The sequence below is a fragment of the Myotis brandtii genome, unplaced genomic scaffold, assembly GCF_000412655.1.
Source record: "Myotis brandtii unplaced genomic scaffold, ASM41265v1 scaffold536, whole genome shotgun sequence".
In the NCBI taxonomy this organism is placed as follows: domain Eukaryota; kingdom Metazoa; phylum Chordata; class Mammalia; order Chiroptera; family Vespertilionidae; genus Myotis; species Myotis brandtii.
In genome coordinates this window covers 1593319-1612278 of record NW_005369967.1, presented here as the reverse complement: position 1 = coordinate 1612278, position 18960 = coordinate 1593319, and the positions used below count along the sequence as shown (strand labels likewise).

The following is an 18960-nucleotide window of genomic DNA, read 5'->3' as shown; positions in this document are numbered from 1 at the left end:
CAGCCTGCCCAGCTCCGCTCCAGGGCGGATCGGGCGCCTGGGGCTCTGCGGGGCAGAGCTGTGTTCGCGGGGAGAGCCGGCGGACAGCTTTCTACGGAAAAATGCCGGGGCACAGGCCAGGCCAGTCCCGATTAGCGTGGATGGGGTGCGGGTGGTGGCCACCGAAGCGGCTATCGTAATGACAACAACTTATTAAAGTAGGTAGTATTTCAATCTGATGGATTAAAGCAACGTAAACGCGCCTGTAGTTCACAGTGCCCATCCATGTAATTCCCGCCTGTACGCTTCACAATAACCCGGGAGCAAGGAGGAGGCCTGTGCTTCTTAGGCGTGTACTGTGCGTGCGTGTGTGTGTGTGTGTGTGTGTGTAGGGGGTGGGGGACGACACTGTCTCCTTCAATCCTCCCACAGGTGGGACCACATGACCCCCCTTCTCCAAGGGGAACACAAAACGCACAGAGGCAGGGTAACTGGCTCAGGATCTGGGTGCTAGTGCGTGACGCAGAGGATTACACCCACTCAGGTCTACGCCAAACCCTTTCCCGCCCACCGCAGGGTGGGCATCGTTATCGCTCTATCACAGACGAGGAGACCGAGGGTTAGAAAGACGAAATCCTCCACCCAGAACCCCAGGGCCAACCGCAGATAGGACTGGCCCCTCCATCCCCAGTGCTTCCCCGTCAGCCCACGTGGCCTTTCCCACAGCAGGCAGGAGTCCAGACAAAAACGGGGCACAGGATCACGGTAGAAAATGATAAAGTGCTTCTAGCATTGGTGTTCATGCTCGGCATTTTTGCTAACATAGCAGCAGACCATAAAAGCTGGGGGTGAGCTTACAGCGTTGGGAGGGGCTGACAGAGAGGGGTGGCTGTGCTCTCCTTTCCATTGCCGCCTCGGGTGGCCAGATCGGCCCTGGAGTCTCCATGTCCGTAGGTGATGCAGCCTGTCATGTTACACCTTGTTTGATAGAGGAGGGTGGGTGTGTTGTTTGCTCAAAACTGTAAGTAGGAGTGCTAATGCCGGATCAAGGGTCAGATTGCATTCAAGCAGGTACAAAATTCCACTCCTGCTTCATGCCACTGCGATTAAAGCCGTAGGCTGGTGCCTTGTGGTTTGTGGAGGCAGATGCACCTCCACTTCTGAAGTGTGAGGGAAGGTGTTGAGCTGGGCAGGGGGTGTTGGGAAGCTGGGTCCTGGTAGGGGCCTGTGGAGGACAGACTCCCTCAGAATGCCCCTTGTGGGTCTCCTCCCCCGCTCCCCCGCCCCCCACATTCCCAGGGGTTAGCTTACCGGATTCCCCACCTGCGGCCAGGCAGAGTCAGGGGACCAGAGGGGAGGATGTGAGTTCTCTTCTGCACAGGCTGCCAGTCCTGCATGTCCGGCTCACAGAGTCCAGGGTGCAGAGAAGTGAGGACAGTCCACAGGTCTGACCCCAAAAACACACAGTGGGGGCTTGGCTGAAATACATAAAGCTCATTCCAGCTGTAGGAGGGTTTGGGTTCAGAGATGGGCAGGGCCGTAGCTGGAAGCCCAGAGCACAGAACAGTCATCACGCTGAGGGTGAAGCAGGGGCAGGCAGGGGCATGAAGGGTTTGGCTCCTAATTCTGCCCAGACAAGAAAGAAGCAGAACTCCAGGCAAAACGCAGGCTGCTCACTAGGCCTGGCTTTGAAGGAGGGGTGGGGTGGGGGGAGGAAGCCAGGTTCAGCGTGGGTAGGACCGCTTTTCCTTTCGGAAGAGGCGGGAGCACTTCAGACATCGCTGCCCCCTTCATTCCTTGAATGGCACACTTAGAAAATGGAAGGTTAACATGCTTCAGCCTAGAAATTTCATTAGTCGGGCTCTATCCCCAGGAAACACCATAAAAGGCTTATGAACAAAGTGTTGCGTATGTAGTGAAAAACTGGAAACTACCTATATACCTCCTCCCCCAAAGTAGACAAATGATTAAGTAAATGATGTTTAAAATGTTCATAATATTATAACTTAAAGAGTAAAAATGCTAAAGGCATAAGTAAGGGGAAATGTACGTAGCAGAGAAAAGTCTAGAAGGAGTTCTGGAGGCTAGAAGTCTGAAATCAAGGGTTTCCTCCTGAAACTAGTAGGGGAGAATGTGTCGTTGCCTCTTCTGCTTCTGGCATTTGCAGGCTGTCAAGGAAACACCCAGATTTTTTTCCTTCCAATGTAGGGAGAAACCTGGTTCGTTCTCTCTCTCTCTCTCTCTCTCTCTCTCTCTCTCTCTCTCTGTTTATACTGTGAGTCTCCTTTACTTTTGCACAGGACACTCCACTGCTGACACTTCTGGTCATCAAATGTTTTCCCCCACCAAGCAATTCTCTCTCTCTCTCTCTCTCTCTCTCTCTCTGTTTATGCTGTGAGTCTCCTTTACTTTTGCACAGAACACTCCACTGCTGACACTTCTGGTCACCAAATGTTTTCCCCCACCAAGCAGTTCTCTGTGACACCTGCTGGGTATCCTACAATTTAACTCAATTCTGACACAGTTGACACACAGATAGTGTCAGGTTCCACAGGCTGAGGGCTCAGTCCCACAAGACTGCCCATCCCCCCTCCCACACACACACTTCAGCCGTAGTCACAGGCCTGGTGGGAAGTCCCAAATGTCCCACTCCTTGGATTTGATTAATTTGCTAGAGTGGCTCCCAGAACTCAGGGAAACACTTACTTATGTTCACCAGCTTATTTTATTTATTTTTTAAAATATATTTTTATTGATTTTAGAGAGGCAGGGAGAGGGAGAGGGAGATAGAAACATCAATGATGAGAGAGAATCATCGACTGGCTGCCTCCTGCACGCCCCCCACTGGGGATTGAGCCCACAACCTGGGCATGTACCCTTGACCGGAATCGAACCCAGGACCCTCCAGTCCACAGGCTGATGCTCTATCCACTGAGCCAAACCGGCTAGGGCCAGCAGTTTATTAAAGCATATGCTAAAGGATACAATAGCCAGATGGACGAGACGCACAGGGCAGGGTATATGGGAAGGGATGTGCACTTCTAAGCCCTCTCCGAGCACACCACTCTCCCAGTGCTCACCACCCAGCAGCTCTCTGAACCCGGCCTGTGGGGATTTTTATGGAGGCTTCATCTCATAGGCACGATTGATCATTAACTCCATCTCAGCCCCTTCCCTGTCTCAAGAGAATGGGTGTGCCGGGCTGGAAATTCCAAGCTGCTCCTCCTGGCTTGGTCTTTCCGGGGATCAGCCCCTATCCAGGAGCCATCCGGAGCCCACCCAGAGTTGCCTCACTAGAATAAAGACACTGACATCACCGGGGAAATTACAAGGGTTTCAGGACCTCTGTGCCAGTACGTGGGGCAGAGACCAATATATGTATTTTCTGTGACCTCACGCAGGCAATCCTCGGTGTCCGTTGGCTTGGAGGTGCATCTCCCCATCTCTGCCTCCATCGTCACATGACCATCTTCTCCCCACGTGCCTCTCAGTGCGTAAATCGTCCTCTTTCTATGAGGACACCGGTCCTATTAGTGGCACTGGGGCCACCCTAACCCCGTGTAACTTTATCTCAACCTGATTACATCTGCAAAGACCCTGTTGCCAGATGAGATCCCACCCAGAGGTACCAGCTGTTAAGACTTCAATGCCTTTTGCGGGGACATAATTCAACCCATAGCAAGTAGCATATCTGCTTCTTTGCGGTTGTAGGGTCTTGGGCAAGACCTTTCTGAGGCTCAGTTTCCTCATCATGACAGTTCTGAGTATAGGCTTTTTCAAAGGGTCCCTCCAGCTGTAACTTTCGGTCCGAGGGTCGCCATCCAGCTTATAGACTCCCCTCCTTCCCCTGAAGAAGCTTTAGGGGCTCATGAGTTAGCCGGCTTCTGGCCCCAGCCAGCCACTTGCAGACAAGGAGCTGGAGACGGGAAACTGCCCAGGTGGAGGGCCTTGTTCAGCTTATCCCACTGTGTTGCAGCCTCTGACCTCCTTTGCCTGGGACTTTGGACCAGGCCCCTGGGCCCTGTGAGCACCGAGAGGCTTCTCTGTAGAGCAGCTGCTCTCATCCCGTCCTGTGGATCGTTGCCGCAGCTCCGGCTGAGCTGCCCGCGTGTGGCTGCTTCATTCCCGCAGGGCCACAGCGCGGTCCCAGTCCCGTGACCTTTTTAACCGGAGGACTTACGCTTGTCGTCCTTCCACTTAGAAGTCTTCAAAACCTCCCCTCAGGCTGCAATATAAAGATCAAACTCTGCAGACAGGATCTGAAGCCGACTGGTCCCTCATCCCTTCCTCACAGCCTCTGAGGCCCCCCGCGCCCCCCCAGAACTATTTGGAGTTTTCCAGATTCGCAGCAGTTTGCTGCTCTCCCCTCCTGCCCTCCTAACCTGGCCCACTCCTCATAACCTTCAGCACTCAGCCCAGGATCCGCTCCTCCTCCACCTCAGAATGACCTCCGTCCTGGGGTTTGCATCACGCCCTACATTGATTATCTGTTATTGTGTAACAATTACCCCAAAGCTTAACGTCTTAGACAACAAACATTTATCACCCCACACGGTCTCTAAGGGTCAGGTAACCGGGACCAGCTCAGCTGCAAGGTTCTGGCTCAGAGACGCTCATGAGGTTGTAGCCAAAATGTTGCCCAAGGCTTGGCTGGCTGGAGGACCCCTGTCCAAGCTCACTCACATGGGTAGTGGCTGGAGCCTCAGTTTCTACTTCACTCTGCATAGGGGCTGCTCACAATGTGGCAGCTAACTTTTCCCAGAGTGGGGGGGGGGGCAGGAGAGAGAGAGAGAGAGAGAGAGAGAGCGAGAGAGAGAGCCCAAGTCTATAACTACAGAGTCTTATAACCTGATGTCAGCAGTGACAAACCATCACTCTGCCATATTCTCTTGGTCACACAGACCAACCCCTGTTCTGTGTGGGAAGAGACTGCACAGGGTGTGAATACCAGGAGGTGGGGATCGTGGGGGGCATCAGTCATCTGTCCCGGAACTCACCACACGAGTGGGGTCGTCATCCGTCTCCCCCACTGTCTTGGGTCAGATGTTCATCTTGGTGTCGCTGCTACCAGCACGGTGCTTGGTGCAGTAGCATTTAGTCACTGGTTGTTGAATGAAAAGATAAATGAATGAATGCTTTCCCTAATCATCTTGTCCGGATTTTTGTTTATTTGAATTTAAATTCACTTTCCATTATAAAAATAACACGTGCATATTATTTTTAAAAAACTAGAAACATAAGGTTGGGAAATGAAAAATAAGTTTCCATTTTAAGTCCCCACATCCAGTCTCAGTGCCCAGAGAGGATGGGCACTAACATTTTGGGGGTATCCTTCCAGAAATTTTCTAAAATAACAGTAGAGTTGTTTTTGGGTCTCATATGAAGTAATGCAAGTAAGAGTGCTTTGCTCATGACAGAGGCCATGGCTGCGCTGGGTCTGACCTGGGGACCCCCCCCCCCATGGCCTCTCCTGCCATCTGTGAGGCTGGAATCCCTCCACGGCAGCCACACAGTATTGTTACACATCAGAATATTTGCATGTTTTTACGCTGATAAGTTATGATCCTTTGATGGTCTCAATACATAAAACCTAACGTTTACTTAGCACAGGACCCGGTACGTGGGATTATTGGGTCACAGAATCTGAACATTTTTTACAAGGACCACCAGCTGCTCTGATTTTTCTATCTACACAGTAAATCCCTCTCACCAGCCTTTCTCCTCAGCCCTCTCTCCTTTGCCAGCAGTCAGGACTCTTAGCTGCTTATAACACACACCCTAGCGAGTTTGAACAGTAGGGGTTTCACGGAGAATAATAAATATTAAGGAACTCAGGAGTGCTTGGGAGGGCCTGAGAACCTGGCTGGGATGCCATACAGCCAGGGATGCTGCAGCCAGACAAAAATGCCCAACAGCCCCCCCCACCCCAGACGTTTCCAGTGGGAACCACGGCTGCCACTGCCACTTGTGGCGATAACCCTGGGGCTGGTGGCAGAACCGCATCTGTTCTTCCAGACGTCCTTGCCACAACTTCCTGTTTCCCATGTTTGGTTGCTGCCAAACAGGCTTCAATGCATGTGACTGGCAGCAACTTGGTCAGCTACCTGCTCCCTTTGTGCCAGGGATTCTGGGAAATGTAGCATGTTGTCCAGAAAGGAACAATATCTACTTATTGGCTTGTTCTGCTCAACCTCTGCTGGTTACACTTTTCTCTGTAACATCTCCTGCCTCCTTTTTTCTTTCCCTGGTGATTTATTTAAAAAATACATATTTTATTGATTTCAGAGGGGAAGGGAGAGGGAGAGAGAGATAGAAACATCAACGATGAGAGAGAATCACTGATCAGCTGCCTCCTACACACCCCGCCACTGGGGGTCGAGCCCACAACCCAGACATGTGCCCTTGACTGGAATCGAACCCAGGACCCTTCAGTCCGTAGGCTGATGCTCTATCCACTCTACCAAACCGGCCAGGGCTTTCCCTGGTGATTTAATTTGCTCGGGCCGCTGTAACAAAATACCACAGACATGGCTTAGACAAGAGGGATTTACTTTCTCCCAGTTCTGGAGGCTAGAGTCCACAATCAAGGTGTCAGCAGGATTGGTTTCCTCTGAGGCCTCTCTCCTCGGCTTGCACGTGGCCACCTTCTTACTGTGCGTCCACACGGTCTTTCCTCTGTGCACACGTCTCCCTGATGCGTCTCTGTGTGTCCAAATTTCCTCTTGCTCTGAGGACCCAAAACAGGTTAGATTAGGGCCCACCCAAGGCCTTATTTTAACCTAATCACCTCTTTCAAGGCCTTATCTCCGAATAGTCACATTCTTAGGTAGTGGGGGTTACGGCTTCAATGTATCTTTTTTGGGGGGAGACACATAATTCAGCTCATAACACCTGTGTTTTAAGTTGAAGATTATTTCATCCTTGCCCCTTCTCTACCTCACATCAGCACCCATATCATCAACTTAGATCACCTTCTCCTCTCACTGCACCAGCTGTAACCTGTGTGCCAGCAATTTGCTGCCGACCCTACTGCAGGGGCCCCCCCACAGCATCATCAGGACAGGCCAGGGGCAGGGCAATAGAGAACCCCAACTGCTGAGGAGTCAGAGACAAATCTTTTTTGTTTCTTTAAACATGTCTGCCATGTCAAGGAAAGCTGTTAGCTGTCATCTCACACATGGGCTCTAAGTGCGGGACAGAGTGGAGAGAGCAAAAGTGTCAAGTTCAACTTGACGGCCTGAGTGCTCTCGTGTGAACAGCTTGATCAGCAGGCAGCGTGGGAACACTTGGACGCAGTAAGGAGCTCCTGTCAGGTGAACTCTGTTAGAAGTCTGATTTCGTTGCCACAGTCAATTCTGTTTGGGTGCAGGCCAGTGCTCCTGAGGTCAATACAGTTGTTGTCTCCCCAGCAGCACTCAGCACACACCGAGCACGGCATAGAGTCACAGCAGGCAGGTGTGAGGGCCGCAGGGAATAGGCGCTCGGTGAGGAAATGAGCGAATCGGGAAATGGTCTCTGATTCAGGTGAAGTGCATCTCTTGGTTAGAATCTAGCCCAGCCGTGGGCAAACTACGGCCCGTTTGAAATGAATAAAACTAAAAAAAAAAGACCGTACCCTTTTATGTAATGATGTTTACTTTGAATTTATATTAGTTCACACAAACACTCCATCCATGCTTTTGTTCCGGCCCTCCGGTCCAGTTTAAGAACCCATTGTGGCCCTCGAGTCAAAAAGTTTGCCCACCCCTGATCTAGCCCGTGTCGGGCTCTGCTCCGGAAAACATGCCAAGAAAGTAGATTCATGAGTGTGTTCTAAATCCATTCCTTTCTGATTCCTCAGCAGACACCCCCCCATCCTCTGGTCTGTTCTAGAAACAGGCTCTCTGCCTTCATTGGACTGTGCTATCCATGGACTCTATGGTCCTTCTGAGAGCTCCCAAACTACCCTGCCTTGTAGGCCTGGCGCGGCAGGTAAGACTTGGCCTCCTAGCACTGCTAGACCATGTGTGGCTTCGGTTTTACAAATTGCCCACATCCTTTGACTAGCAATAGTCTTTCTAGGAATATATCCTAAGGGAAAAAAATCAGATGCAGATCAAAATTTATATGCAAGGATATTCATTGCAGAATTGTTTATAATAGTGAAAAACGAAACAACCTGTTACAAAGGCAGGAGCTTGACAAGTAAACGATGCATCCACCTAGTGGTCATTTAAAAATACGTTTTAGCCTGTCCGGTGTGGCTCAGTTGGTTGAGTGTCCTCTCCTGGTTCCCCAGTAGGGGGCGTGCAGGAAACAGCTGAAGGATGTTTCTCTCTCATTGATATTTCTATCTCTCTCTCCTTCTCCTTTCTTCTCTCTGAAATCAATAAAAATATATTTTAAAAATATTTTAGAGAAATTTAATGGTGTGAGATGATACTCAAAGCTCAACCTCTCTGAAATCAATAAAAATATATTTTAAAAATATTTTAGAGAAATTTAATGGTGTGAGATGATACTCAGCAAAGCTCAACAAAACAAAAACCTAGAAAATAAAAGTATATGCAATATAGTCCTGATTTAAAAAAAACAACTAGAAAGTAAATACTAAAAGGAAAAAAGACTAGAAGGAAATACTGAATGTTAGCAATGTCTGTCTCCTGATAATACTTAGCAGTGTCTTTCAAGGTTTATAGCCAGAAAAAAAGGCCAAGTAGGAAAGAGAAGGCCAATGCCTGGAGAATGGCTGGCCACCTGCACCATGGGACCCCTCTCCCTGGACACAGTGTTGTCCCCCAGCCACCTCACCACAGGGCTCTGCTGTCTGTCCTCAGGGTCACATTGTCCACAACTGGAAGGCGCGATGGTTCGTCCTTCGGCAGAACACGCTGCTGTACTACAAGCTCGAGGGGGGTCGGAAGGTGAACCCTCCCAAGGGCCAGATCCTCCTGGATGGCTGCACCATCACCTGCCCCTGCCTGGAGTATGAAAATCGACCCGTAAGTGAAGGCCGGCTTCCCAGTTCCTCCCTGCCCCGGACCCCCCTCCTCCCCTCCCGGGCCTCTGGTGAAGGGGGTGTGGGTCATGGGAAGAGCTGAGTTATTGAAAAACCTGGTTCCAATCCTGGCCGCACCACATGCTGGGCCTTGGGCAAGTAATGAACCTCTCTGAGCCTTAGCTCCTCGTCTATAAAATGGGATAAAAAATGATGCCCAGGTCCCATGGATGCGATGGGGATCCTGTAGGCTGGGAGGCACTGAAAAAAATGTGAGTCATCAAAGCAATATGATGGCTTTCGTCCCCAACGGGTGCATGTTCCAAAAGCCAGGGGCAGCATCCACCCTACCATCAAAAAAGTGTCTGACTCAATCATTTCTCGAAGGCCCAGTATGTGCCAAGAAATTAGCTAGGCTTGGAGGAGTCGAGGAAGAAAATAGTAAGATCGCTTCTTCTCCAGTTAATAATCTTATTAGGAAAGCAGGTGGTTAATTGAAACACATTCAGTGTTTCAAAGGGTGGTTCCAACATTACTAGCCGTAGAGAGCACTGTATCCGCAGAGGAGGGAGCCGGCTGGGTCAGGTGCGGCTTTGCAAGGAATGGAGACGGGGGCAAAGATCTAGAAGAGGAGAGAGGCAGACGTTCCAGGCAGGTGGACGTTCCAGTCTTGGGTAGAAGTGCGGGGAGAGGGAGGGATGGATTTGGAGATGAGGATGGCCAGTGTGGCCAAGGGAAAACGCTCCCTGAGGGAGCCGTGGGAGAATGGCGGGGGCCACGTGGAGGGAATGGGGAGGGGAGCCACTGAAGGTTTTGAGTGAGCGAATGGACTGATGAAAACTGTTAGGAAGACTAACAGGAGGAAGGAAGCTCGGTTCCTAGTAAGATTGCTAGATCCATAAAGAAGGTACCTTACGTCTGAGTGCCGGTCCGGCTGGCTGTCTCTCCCCGCAGCTCCTCATTAAGCTGAAGACTCGCACATCCACAGAATATTTCCTGGAGGCCTGTTCTCGGGAGGACAGGGACGCCTGGGCCTTTGAGATCACAGGGGCGATTCACGCTGGGCAGCCGGGGAAGGTCCAGCAGCTCCACATACAGAGAAACTCCTTCAAGCTGACCCCTCACATCAGCCTGCAGTGAGTGCCCCACCCCTGTCCGCGCTCTGCCTGCCTCTGCTGCGGCCTCTCCCTCTGTGGATGGGGAGGAGGCTCTGTTGTTGCTAATTGGGCCTGGCTGCTTCCACCAACATGCTTCAGGGCCTTTGGCTGTCACTGCCCTGTTTGTATTATTTTCTCTGCCTGGGAATGGCCCTGCTCCTACGTAACCCTTTGGGGCCTCGGCTGCTTCAGCCCACCTCCAGTTTCAGCCAGGTGCTCAGGGCTACGGCACAGCTCCAGGAACCTCCACTCACCAATCCTGGCCATGTTCGCCCCCTGGTGGCAAGAATGATGTGTTCTGGAAGCAGTTGCATTCTTGCCCTGTAGTGTTCCTCATCTACTCATTCATTCATTCACTCAAGACATAGTTCTTGAGCGCCTACTGCACTAGATCCTCAGGAGATGCAAATGGGGATAAACAAGGTCCCGTCTCAAGGGCTTCCCAGCCCAAGTACATAACCAGCAAATGAGAAAAGACCTTCCATGGGTGGCAGGAATCATCCCACAGAACAGCAGGAAAGCAGGTCGGCAGTGGAGGCGAGAGTGTAAAGTGGGGGTGTATGAAAGGAGTTCCCATCATGGAAACTTGCAACAGCCCATTTATAGAAAAAACTCCTAACCCCCAAGCAGCAGAAGTCACAGCTCTTTAGTTTTACTACAAAAGCAATAACTGTCTAGGATAGAAATATTAGAACATTTAGATGAGCATGAAAAAAAAAAGATCTAAAATCCTACCTACCTCTCACATTCTGCCCCCTCTTTCTCTGTGGTGCGTATCGCGCCGTTTGCCACTTGTTCACTACCCGTAGGCCCTTTCTCCTATCTGTCAGTGTGATGAGGGGCCCCTGTCCTTGCCTTCCTCCCGTGTAGTGGCATCGTGGACAAGATGCACGACAGCGGGAGTGGAATCCGGCCAAGCCCCAACCTGGAGCAGGGAAGCACCTACAAAAAGACCTTCAATGGTGAGCCTTCCTTCTCGGGGGGAAGTGGAAACCTGGGGCGTGGTGAACTGGGACGTAGCTGTGCTTGACCAGCTTGTGTTGAGGCCAGAGCTGCCTGCTGACCAACAGGCTGGCCTGAGATGGCCACGTGTGGGTGTGGCCACAGCTCCACGCAGCAGGGGTGGCCATTGGTCTGCTCTTGTGCAGAGCCCCAAGGCCGCCCAGGAGGTCCACGCCAGTGAGGACACAGCCAGGCCCCCACCCCAGGACGCCGGACGGTAGGCTGTGGTCTGACTGGCGCTGCCCTTGCTCTGATGCAGGCTCCTCCCTGGTGGACTGGCTCATCTCCAACGGCTTTGCAGCCAACCGTCTGGAGGCCGTGACCCTGGCCTCCATGCTCCTGGAGGAGAACTTCCTGAAGCCAGTCGGCGCCCGGAGCACGGGAGCCGTGCGCTCTGGGGACCTGGCCGAGCAGTTCCTGGATGACTCCACGGCCCTGTACACCTTTGTAAGTTATGGAGAGGGTTCCTCTTGCTACCAGGGTAGAGGGAAGGGGGCGGCCACAGAGTCGGGGCAAGGGGTCCACAGTCAGGGGTGAGGCCTCGGGTTGGGGGACAGCTTCACCCCCAGGTGGAATGGGTTTCTCTGTGAAGGATTTTCCTTTTTTCCATGGTAGCCCCCACAGCCTGTAACTGGGACTTTTTGTGACAGAATCCTTGTTTTCTTCCCACGAGGCTGAGAGCTACAAGACGAAGATAAGTCTCAGGGAAGACATTAATCTGAGCACCATGGAGTTGAGTGGCACGGTGATAAAGCAAGGCTATCTGGCCAAGCAGGTATGGCTGCCTTGGAGCGGGCATGGACAGTCTCAACCTCAGGGGAGGCGGGAATTTCCCAAAGGGTGGGAAGGGCTGAGGCTGCTGGAGGCACTAATCAGCAGGATGAGCTAAAGCAGGGTCCAGCAGCTGCCACCGGGAGCAGGACAAGGGGATGCATGTGCCCACCCTCACTCCTCCCTCATCCCCCGATCCCCCCCCACACACCCTCTCCCAACCCTGCCCCCCCCATGCGTCCCAGACACCGGGGTGTTCAGGGAAAAGGTACACACAGTAATGACGGCAACATTAAAAAATGCCTTCGTTCATATGTGTCCGGAGGGCATTGCCTCCTGGGTTGGTGGTTGCATCTGCTGCCTTCTGCTCTCCGAGGCTTTCTGGGGTCTCTGCCTTCTTTTGTGGGACTCTGCACGCCCCCTCCATACACTTTCCGGACAACCCACCTCAGTAGGTTGAAGATGAAATTTTACAGGGTCATCCCAGTGTCTGAAAACTGACCATGGCCACCACTCCTCGCCGTGTTTGGGAGGGCAGCCCTGTCAAGCAGGAGACAGCATGTCACGGCATTTCTACCTGTGCCCGACAGAAAGGCTGTTCGGGAACAGAAGGACTGCGTGACAGTGCAGGCAGTGTCCGCGGGCCTCTGCACGGCCCCTGTGTTGGCGTGCACCTCACACACGTGTGCACGTGCCTGTCTGCACCACGGACACGTGTGCTGCGCAGCACCATTCCCGTTGTTACCCAGAGCACCTGTGGCTGTCACCTGGTTCTTGCACACGAGGATCCCCATCTGCTCTCAGATTATTTACATTATGAAACTGCCCGACGGGAGGCCACCAGGAGGGCATGGGAGGGACTCGGTGTTCAGACTGGAGGGGGAAGGAAGCTTTGTGATCTAGGGGGTGACGCCAAAGGTCGTCTATATCTTACACATTTAGATTGTAGCACCTAATTGATCTTCCTTACTTTTCTGCTGCAGAACGGTAAAGTGGTTTTTACTGTAAATGTGTGCGCATGTGTGCATGCAGCTATAGGTTTGTTTGGGGAACAAGTTGACGCTTGACTTGGTGCCCTTGGGTTCAACTTCGCCTGTGAGCTCTCAGTCCAGTGGCACCTGCTGCCTCCCTGTCCTCCTTGTGTCCTGAGGGGTGTCTGGGGAATGTCCCTTTTTCCTTCAGCGCTGACCCTCTTCGGCTCTGTCAACTCAACTACAGGGGACAGTGTTTTTGCTAAGTGTCCCTAAGCAGGGACCTCCATGACACATCATTGCCATCCTTGGGCTCCGGCAGGCTCTTCTTAGAAAGTGGTCCCATGGAGCCAGCGGGCTTGGAGGTTTGGCATTCGATACAAGACGTTGGAGGGAGGGACTCAGAGCTGTCACCCAGCAGCCTTGGCCCTTTCTTGACTGCAGGGCCACAAGAGGAAGAACTGGAAGGTGCGGCGCTTTGTTCTGAGGAAGGAGCCGGCGTTCCTGCATTACTACGACCCTTCCAAAGTGAGTACCGTGCGCTCACTTGGTACCCGGGTGAGGCTTCCAGATTCTTCTCTCCCAAGCATCCCAGGCAGCTGGCTCCTCATCCTTCCTTAACTCAGCATCCCTACCATAACTTCCGCCACACTATGCCTTTCCTCCCACAACCCAGCTACTCTTAAAAGGGAGGGTTGCTCTTTGATTTCATCACGTCATTGCCTGCTCCGCGGATCTTCATTATTTTGTGAGGAAAAGCATCTTTTAGTCTCTGCAAAGCTTGCCACGTGGCTGGGGAGGTGAGGGGCTGGCCGACGCCAACCTGGTGCTTCCCAGCTCTTCACCCCTTTCTCTCCACAGATCCCAGGGATTCTGTTCCCTCAGCCTCTTGTCTCCACCAATGTTTTGCAAACTTTCTTTTACTATTTAATATTTAAGCCATAATTTACTAATTTTATTTTTTTTCTAACTGATTGAAGAATTGCTATTCTGAGTTTCAGATAATACTATTATTGCATGCTGAGTTTATCTAATTTCAGTCAAAAGTGAAGAAAAATGGCTTTTCAGATGGCCTGTTCAACCTTGACTTTGGAAGATGTAGGAATTTCATTCATTTTTTGAAAGAGTGAAGCCTGGGCAGTTCCTTCCTCACTGAGCTTGTCAGGATGTGAAGGAGCGTGAAGGGGGCCCTGGGGCCCTGACAGACCACAGCGGGAGCCGAGGGTCAGGGAGGGCTGTGGCCCTGCTGTAGCTGGTGAGAAACAGAGACCAAACTTCCTCACCGGTGCTTGTAGGTTGGCTGCAAGAAGGCCAAGTTCGTTATACATGACTCTCGCCGACTTCTTTGGCTGGCACAGCTGAGGGTGGTTATAGGCGAGGGTGCAGCTCTTCCCTTTTGTCCATTCACAATTCCTAATAGGTCTCCTTCCCTCTGCAGGAAGAGAACCGGCCAGTGGGTGGGTTTTCCCTTCGTGGTTCACTCGTGTCTGCTCTGGAGGACAATGGCGTTCCCACCGGTAAGGTCCAGCTTTGGCCCCGGCCTGAGATCTCAGGCCTCCCTCCTGCACTCTCAGTAATGCTCTGCCAACGAAGGACTGAGCTGTGGGAGCTGAGTAGGGCTTTCTCAATGAGACCATGAATGGTGTGAGTTTTGAAGCCAGTTTCAGAATTAGAGAAAAGGGCCTGTGTTCTTAGTGTTTTAACAATACAGCTGTATAATCCTTGTCTAATACTTTCCCCTCAATTTCTCTGTTTACTGGTCCATAAGCTTCCACCTAAGAATAATATTAGCTTACACAGTGTTTAAGGGTTAGGGACACACTTTATTTATTTATTTTAAACTTAAAAAAATATATATTTTATTGATTTTTTACAGAGAGGAAGGGAAAGGGATAGAGAGTTAGAAACATCAATGAGAGAGAAACATCGATCAACTGCCTCCTGCACACCCCCTACTGGGGATGTGCCCACAACCAAGGTACATGCCCTTGACCAGACTCAAACCTGGGACCCTTGAGTCCACAGGCCGATGCTCTATCCACTGAGCCAAACCGGTTAGGGCAGGACACACTTTAATATCTATTGTCACACTAACCAGCTAGGGTAGGAAGATAGTATCATTCCCATTTTATGGATGTGGAAATTGAGGTTCAAAGAAGTTAAACAGTTTAAAGTCAAATCCTAAATCTGTGCCTTCTCTTTATATAAACACTAGAGGCCCAGTGCACGAAATTTGTGCATGGGGGGAGGGTGGTCCCTCAGCCTGGCCTGCACCCTCTCCAATCTGGGACCCCTCGGGGGATGTCTCACAATCTGGGACTGCTGGCTCCTAACCGCTTGCCTGATTGTCCCTAACCGCTTCTGCCTCCAGCCCGATCGCCCCCTAACCGCTCCCCTGCCAGCCCAATCAACACCTAACTGCTCCCCTGCTGGCCTGATTGCCCCCAACTGCCCTCCCCTGCCGCAACCTGCCTCCTCCGCTGGGACCCGCCTCCTACGTGAGGCAGCCAAGACGCTGGGACTGGCCTCCTCCGCACTGTGCCGAGCAGCGAGACCCCCAGGCCTCACCGCACAGAGCGGAGGCCGGGCCCCGCCTCTGCTGTGCACGTGGCCATCTTGTGGCAGCCATCTTTGTGGTGGCCATCTTGTGACGATGTCGCGCGTGAGGGTGTGACACCACTGGGCTTTTATTAGTATAGATACTAAATTCTTTTATGTGAACGAAATTGTAGATCTAGGGTTAGCATAGGTAGCAGGCCACGAAGGCTTCCAAGAATGTCCAGACAGCTTGGCCGGAGTGGCTCAGTAGTTGAGCATCGAACTGTGCCCCAGTTTCGGGCCCAGTGGGGTGCATGCAGGAGGCAGACAACCAATGATTCTCTCTCGTCATTGATGTTTCTATCCCTCCCTCTCTGAAATCAATAAAAATACTTTAAAAAATTGTCCAGACATACCACTGGCAGGCCTTAAGACACAGGCAAAGGAGAATGGGAGGGAGGAAAAGAAGAAAGCACCACGCATCTGGTGGGATTCCCTAACCATGTACATTTGTATTTAATAAATACTTCATTATTTGTTTTTGTCTGTATCTCAGTTGATTTTCCGCTGCTTCCAGCTGAAAGCAGACACGGATATTTACTCACTGATTTTTTTCTGCCCAGGCGTTAAAGGGAACGTCCAGGGAAATCTCTTCAAAGTGATTACTAAGGACGACACACACTATTACATCCAGGCCAGCAGCAAGGCTGAGCGAGCCGAGTGGATCGAAGCTATCAAAAAGCTAACGTGACGGGGACCTGAGAGACCAGGACCAGGATTCCTCCCACCTTCCAGATGACACCGACAGAGGTTCCCAGAAAATGAGTGTTAATGTAACTTTATTTTGTACTGTTTCGGAGTGAGTCTACTGAAGAGTTTCCTAGATTACAATGGGCAACGGTGCTATTTCCTTCCCCACCTTCATGTTAACAACCTGGAAATGCTAGAACAGCCATTAGGCGTCAGCATGTTGACTTTCGCCAATCATCACAGCCGGCCATTCCTTGGGCACCAAAGTAGGTTTGCCTTATAACACTAACTGGCCACATTATACTACTAAATAAAGCTAGTCTCATGGCACTGCCTCTGAAATGCTGTCAACAGCTATTAACTCCTTCTTTAGGATTAATAAAAATTGGCATTTGTTTCTGGCTATTAGAATTCCCTTCCAAAGTTTCAGTTTTCAAAGGTTTTTCATGCTTGAGACTATAGGAAGTAAGCGAGGTGATTATGAAGACACCTCAAGTGATCTCTGTGACTAAGACATGCTTTATTGCAAAGTGGGATGGTGGCAAAATTTTGCTTGAACATTCATAGAATATTGTTTTCCTTTGAAAAATAAGCTTGCATTAAGTATTACACATCACAGAAAAAGCATGGACTCAGTTGAAGATATTAGTGACACATACTAAAAAAAGGGTAAAATTATAGCTTTCCTGTGGAAAATACCATATAGAAAGAAGCAGAGCAGAGCTCTCTAAAGGACAGAGAAAGATAAAAACAGGAAAAGAGTTAAATCAAGGCATGAAATATTTGGTTTTAAAGTGAACATTGAGACAAATATTGTTGGAAGGTTAACCTGCAGTAGTGAAAAGTCTGTATCATACAATTATTTTAAAAAACATTTTTATTGCTTTCAAGTTCATACAGTAAACTGGCACAAGATACTGCCAGCATTCTTGCTTAGTACAAGTACTTAGACTTCCTTTAATGAATAGGTTAAGATCTGTAACTGACACTTAAGGGGACTAGATACTTCCGAAGTAAACATTTGTCCTTGGTTTGAACTATTCTCTTAATTTCAACTATAATACTTCACCTGAGTGATCAGAATTCCAAGCAAATGAGGTTTTACTTCATTCCTTAGATTGTAAAGAGATTGCCTTTTAGAGCACCATTTTCCGTTTGGCATTTTACCAGGTCTAATGTCCCTGGAATTAGTTTATTGCTTTTGGGATATCAACAGTTTATCTGAATTTGACTGTATTTGGTTTGATGGCTTCTTCTCTAAACTGGTACAACTGTACCACACTGCGTAGGACAGAGTCCTCACGCATTTAAAATAGATGACCATCACCTTGAGGCAAATCAGGGAACAACTCTTATCAAGGTACTAGTATGTTAATTTTTAAAATCCCAAACCATTTGAAGTCAACTGTTTTTGATGTCAAAGTAGCTAAATCGAGAATGTTTGAAAGTCTACCAGCTGAGTAATAACTGTATTGCTAAGCACAATGTAGTGCTTAGCATGTCTCTGTAGGTTCCCACTTAGAATTATCCAAAGTATTGGTTTGTCTTGTTTTGGTATAAAAGATAAAAAATGGTTTGAATGTTTTTTGTCAGCCATTCTCAATTAATTATGCATTAAGAACCAAGCTATTGCTAAGGTTCAGTTTTGAGTTGATAACCACTTGACCTCAGTCCAAAGCAGAACAGGAAGTAGATGAAGTTGTCCAATTTTAATGAAGAGGTTTTTTAGGGGGAGATCCAAGATTTGGATAAACTGGTCACTTGCCTTTGAAAATCTGTTGCTTCAGTTATCTGGAGCTGGGTGTGTTATCGTGTCCTTTAAAAGTGATACTTTTAGGTCAGCAAGGTATATGTATGCTTTAAGTTTAGTTAGTTCTATCACTGAGGTATCAATCTTTTCTCTGGCAAGGGTCATGAATTTGCAACTATTGTGGAACTGAAAAGGCCTGCATGGATAAATTCACTCACCATGAAGGCTACCAGCATTTCTCATTAGTTTTTGAAGTATAAAAATATTCAGTAAACAAAAATCCAATTCCCTGTCGATAGCAAACATTTAAGGAGCACCTGCTATATTTTGATGACATCTGCTGTGAGCTTTACAGACTTTTTTGACTTCTCAAAAAGACCCAAGGTGAAAATTATGTGCTAATTTTGAATATATCCTGATTTTCCTCTAAATATTCCCAGTATGGTATGCTAGCTAGCAACCATGGCTCCCTTGTGGAGATGGCTGTATGAAGTCAGCTTTTGGATTGGGACAACCTTCACATATGGCACAAACTGTCTCATCAACACTATTTTCCAGTCCCTTTAATATTGAATCTAGTCCTGGATTGATGAAGGTGGATACAGTTTCATTTTCTAAGTATTTAAATGGCTATTCGTCAGAATAATTTAATAAAATTAATATATCTAGTACCTCAAGTACACGGAGATTAAATCTACGAAGACCTAAGTAACTCAAGACTTTCTAAACCCTGGTTATTGTAGCTGTAAGTTCAAACCATGTGTTTTCTATGAATGAATTTATTTACCTTTAAATTTATATACCTTTAAAATAACTAGTTCTTAAAGATAAAAATGATGGAAACGTAGAAAAATCATGGTAATTGTGTTCAAACAGATCCCTATTCCGTTATAAAGAAAACTGAAGCTCTCTAGATGACACCTAGTGAATATTTTAATGGGGGGGAAAAAATCTCAAGTTGGGTGATGAGACTCAAAATAACTAAAGCAGCAGCATCTTAAAAAACAAACAAAATAAAACCAACCTTACCACTTTGAATTACAAACTCAGGCACGCAGCTTAGTA

The 18960-nt window shown here is 49.3% G+C and overlaps 1 protein-coding gene across 3 annotated transcripts; it reads left to right on the top strand.

Moving 5' to 3' along the window:
- Positions 1-848: 848 nt before the first annotated feature.
- Positions 849-18904, top strand: PLEK2 (pleckstrin 2). Of its 3 annotated transcripts, none has more exons than XM_014549121.1 (10): positions 849-933; positions 7823-7950; positions 8796-8960; positions 9911-10092; positions 10984-11075; positions 11375-11562; positions 11789-11890; positions 13302-13385; positions 14296-14374; positions 16019-18904. In XM_014549121.1, exons 2-10 carry the CDS (start codon positions 7888-7890, stop codon positions 16144-16146), a joined length of 1083 nt encoding a protein of 360 aa, XP_014404607.1. In that variant the 5' UTR covers positions 849-933; positions 7823-7887; the 3' UTR covers positions 16147-18904. The 3 variants fall into 3 exon arrangements, with proteins under 3 accessions (XP_014404607.1, XP_014404608.1, XP_005877979.1); XM_014549122.1 differs by lacking the exon at positions 849-933 and adding an exon at positions 7486-7503; XM_005877917.2 differs by lacking the exon at positions 849-933 and having other exon boundaries at positions 7820-7950.
- The last annotated feature ends 56 nt before the right edge of the window (positions 18905-18960 follow it).

Coding starts and splice junctions, on each gene's coding strand:
- PLEK2 (XM_014549121.1), top strand. CDS start 7,888: ATGGACTCTATGGTCCTTCTGAGAGCTCCCAAACTACCCTGCCTTGTA. Junction 11,891..13,301: donor AAGGCTATCTGGCCAAGCAG/GTATGGCTGCCT, acceptor TCTTGACTGCAG/GGCCACAAGAGGAAGAACTG. Junction 14,375..16,018: donor GGACAATGGCGTTCCCACCG/GTAAGGTCCAGC, acceptor TTTTCTGCCCAG/GCGTTAAAGGGAACGTCCAG.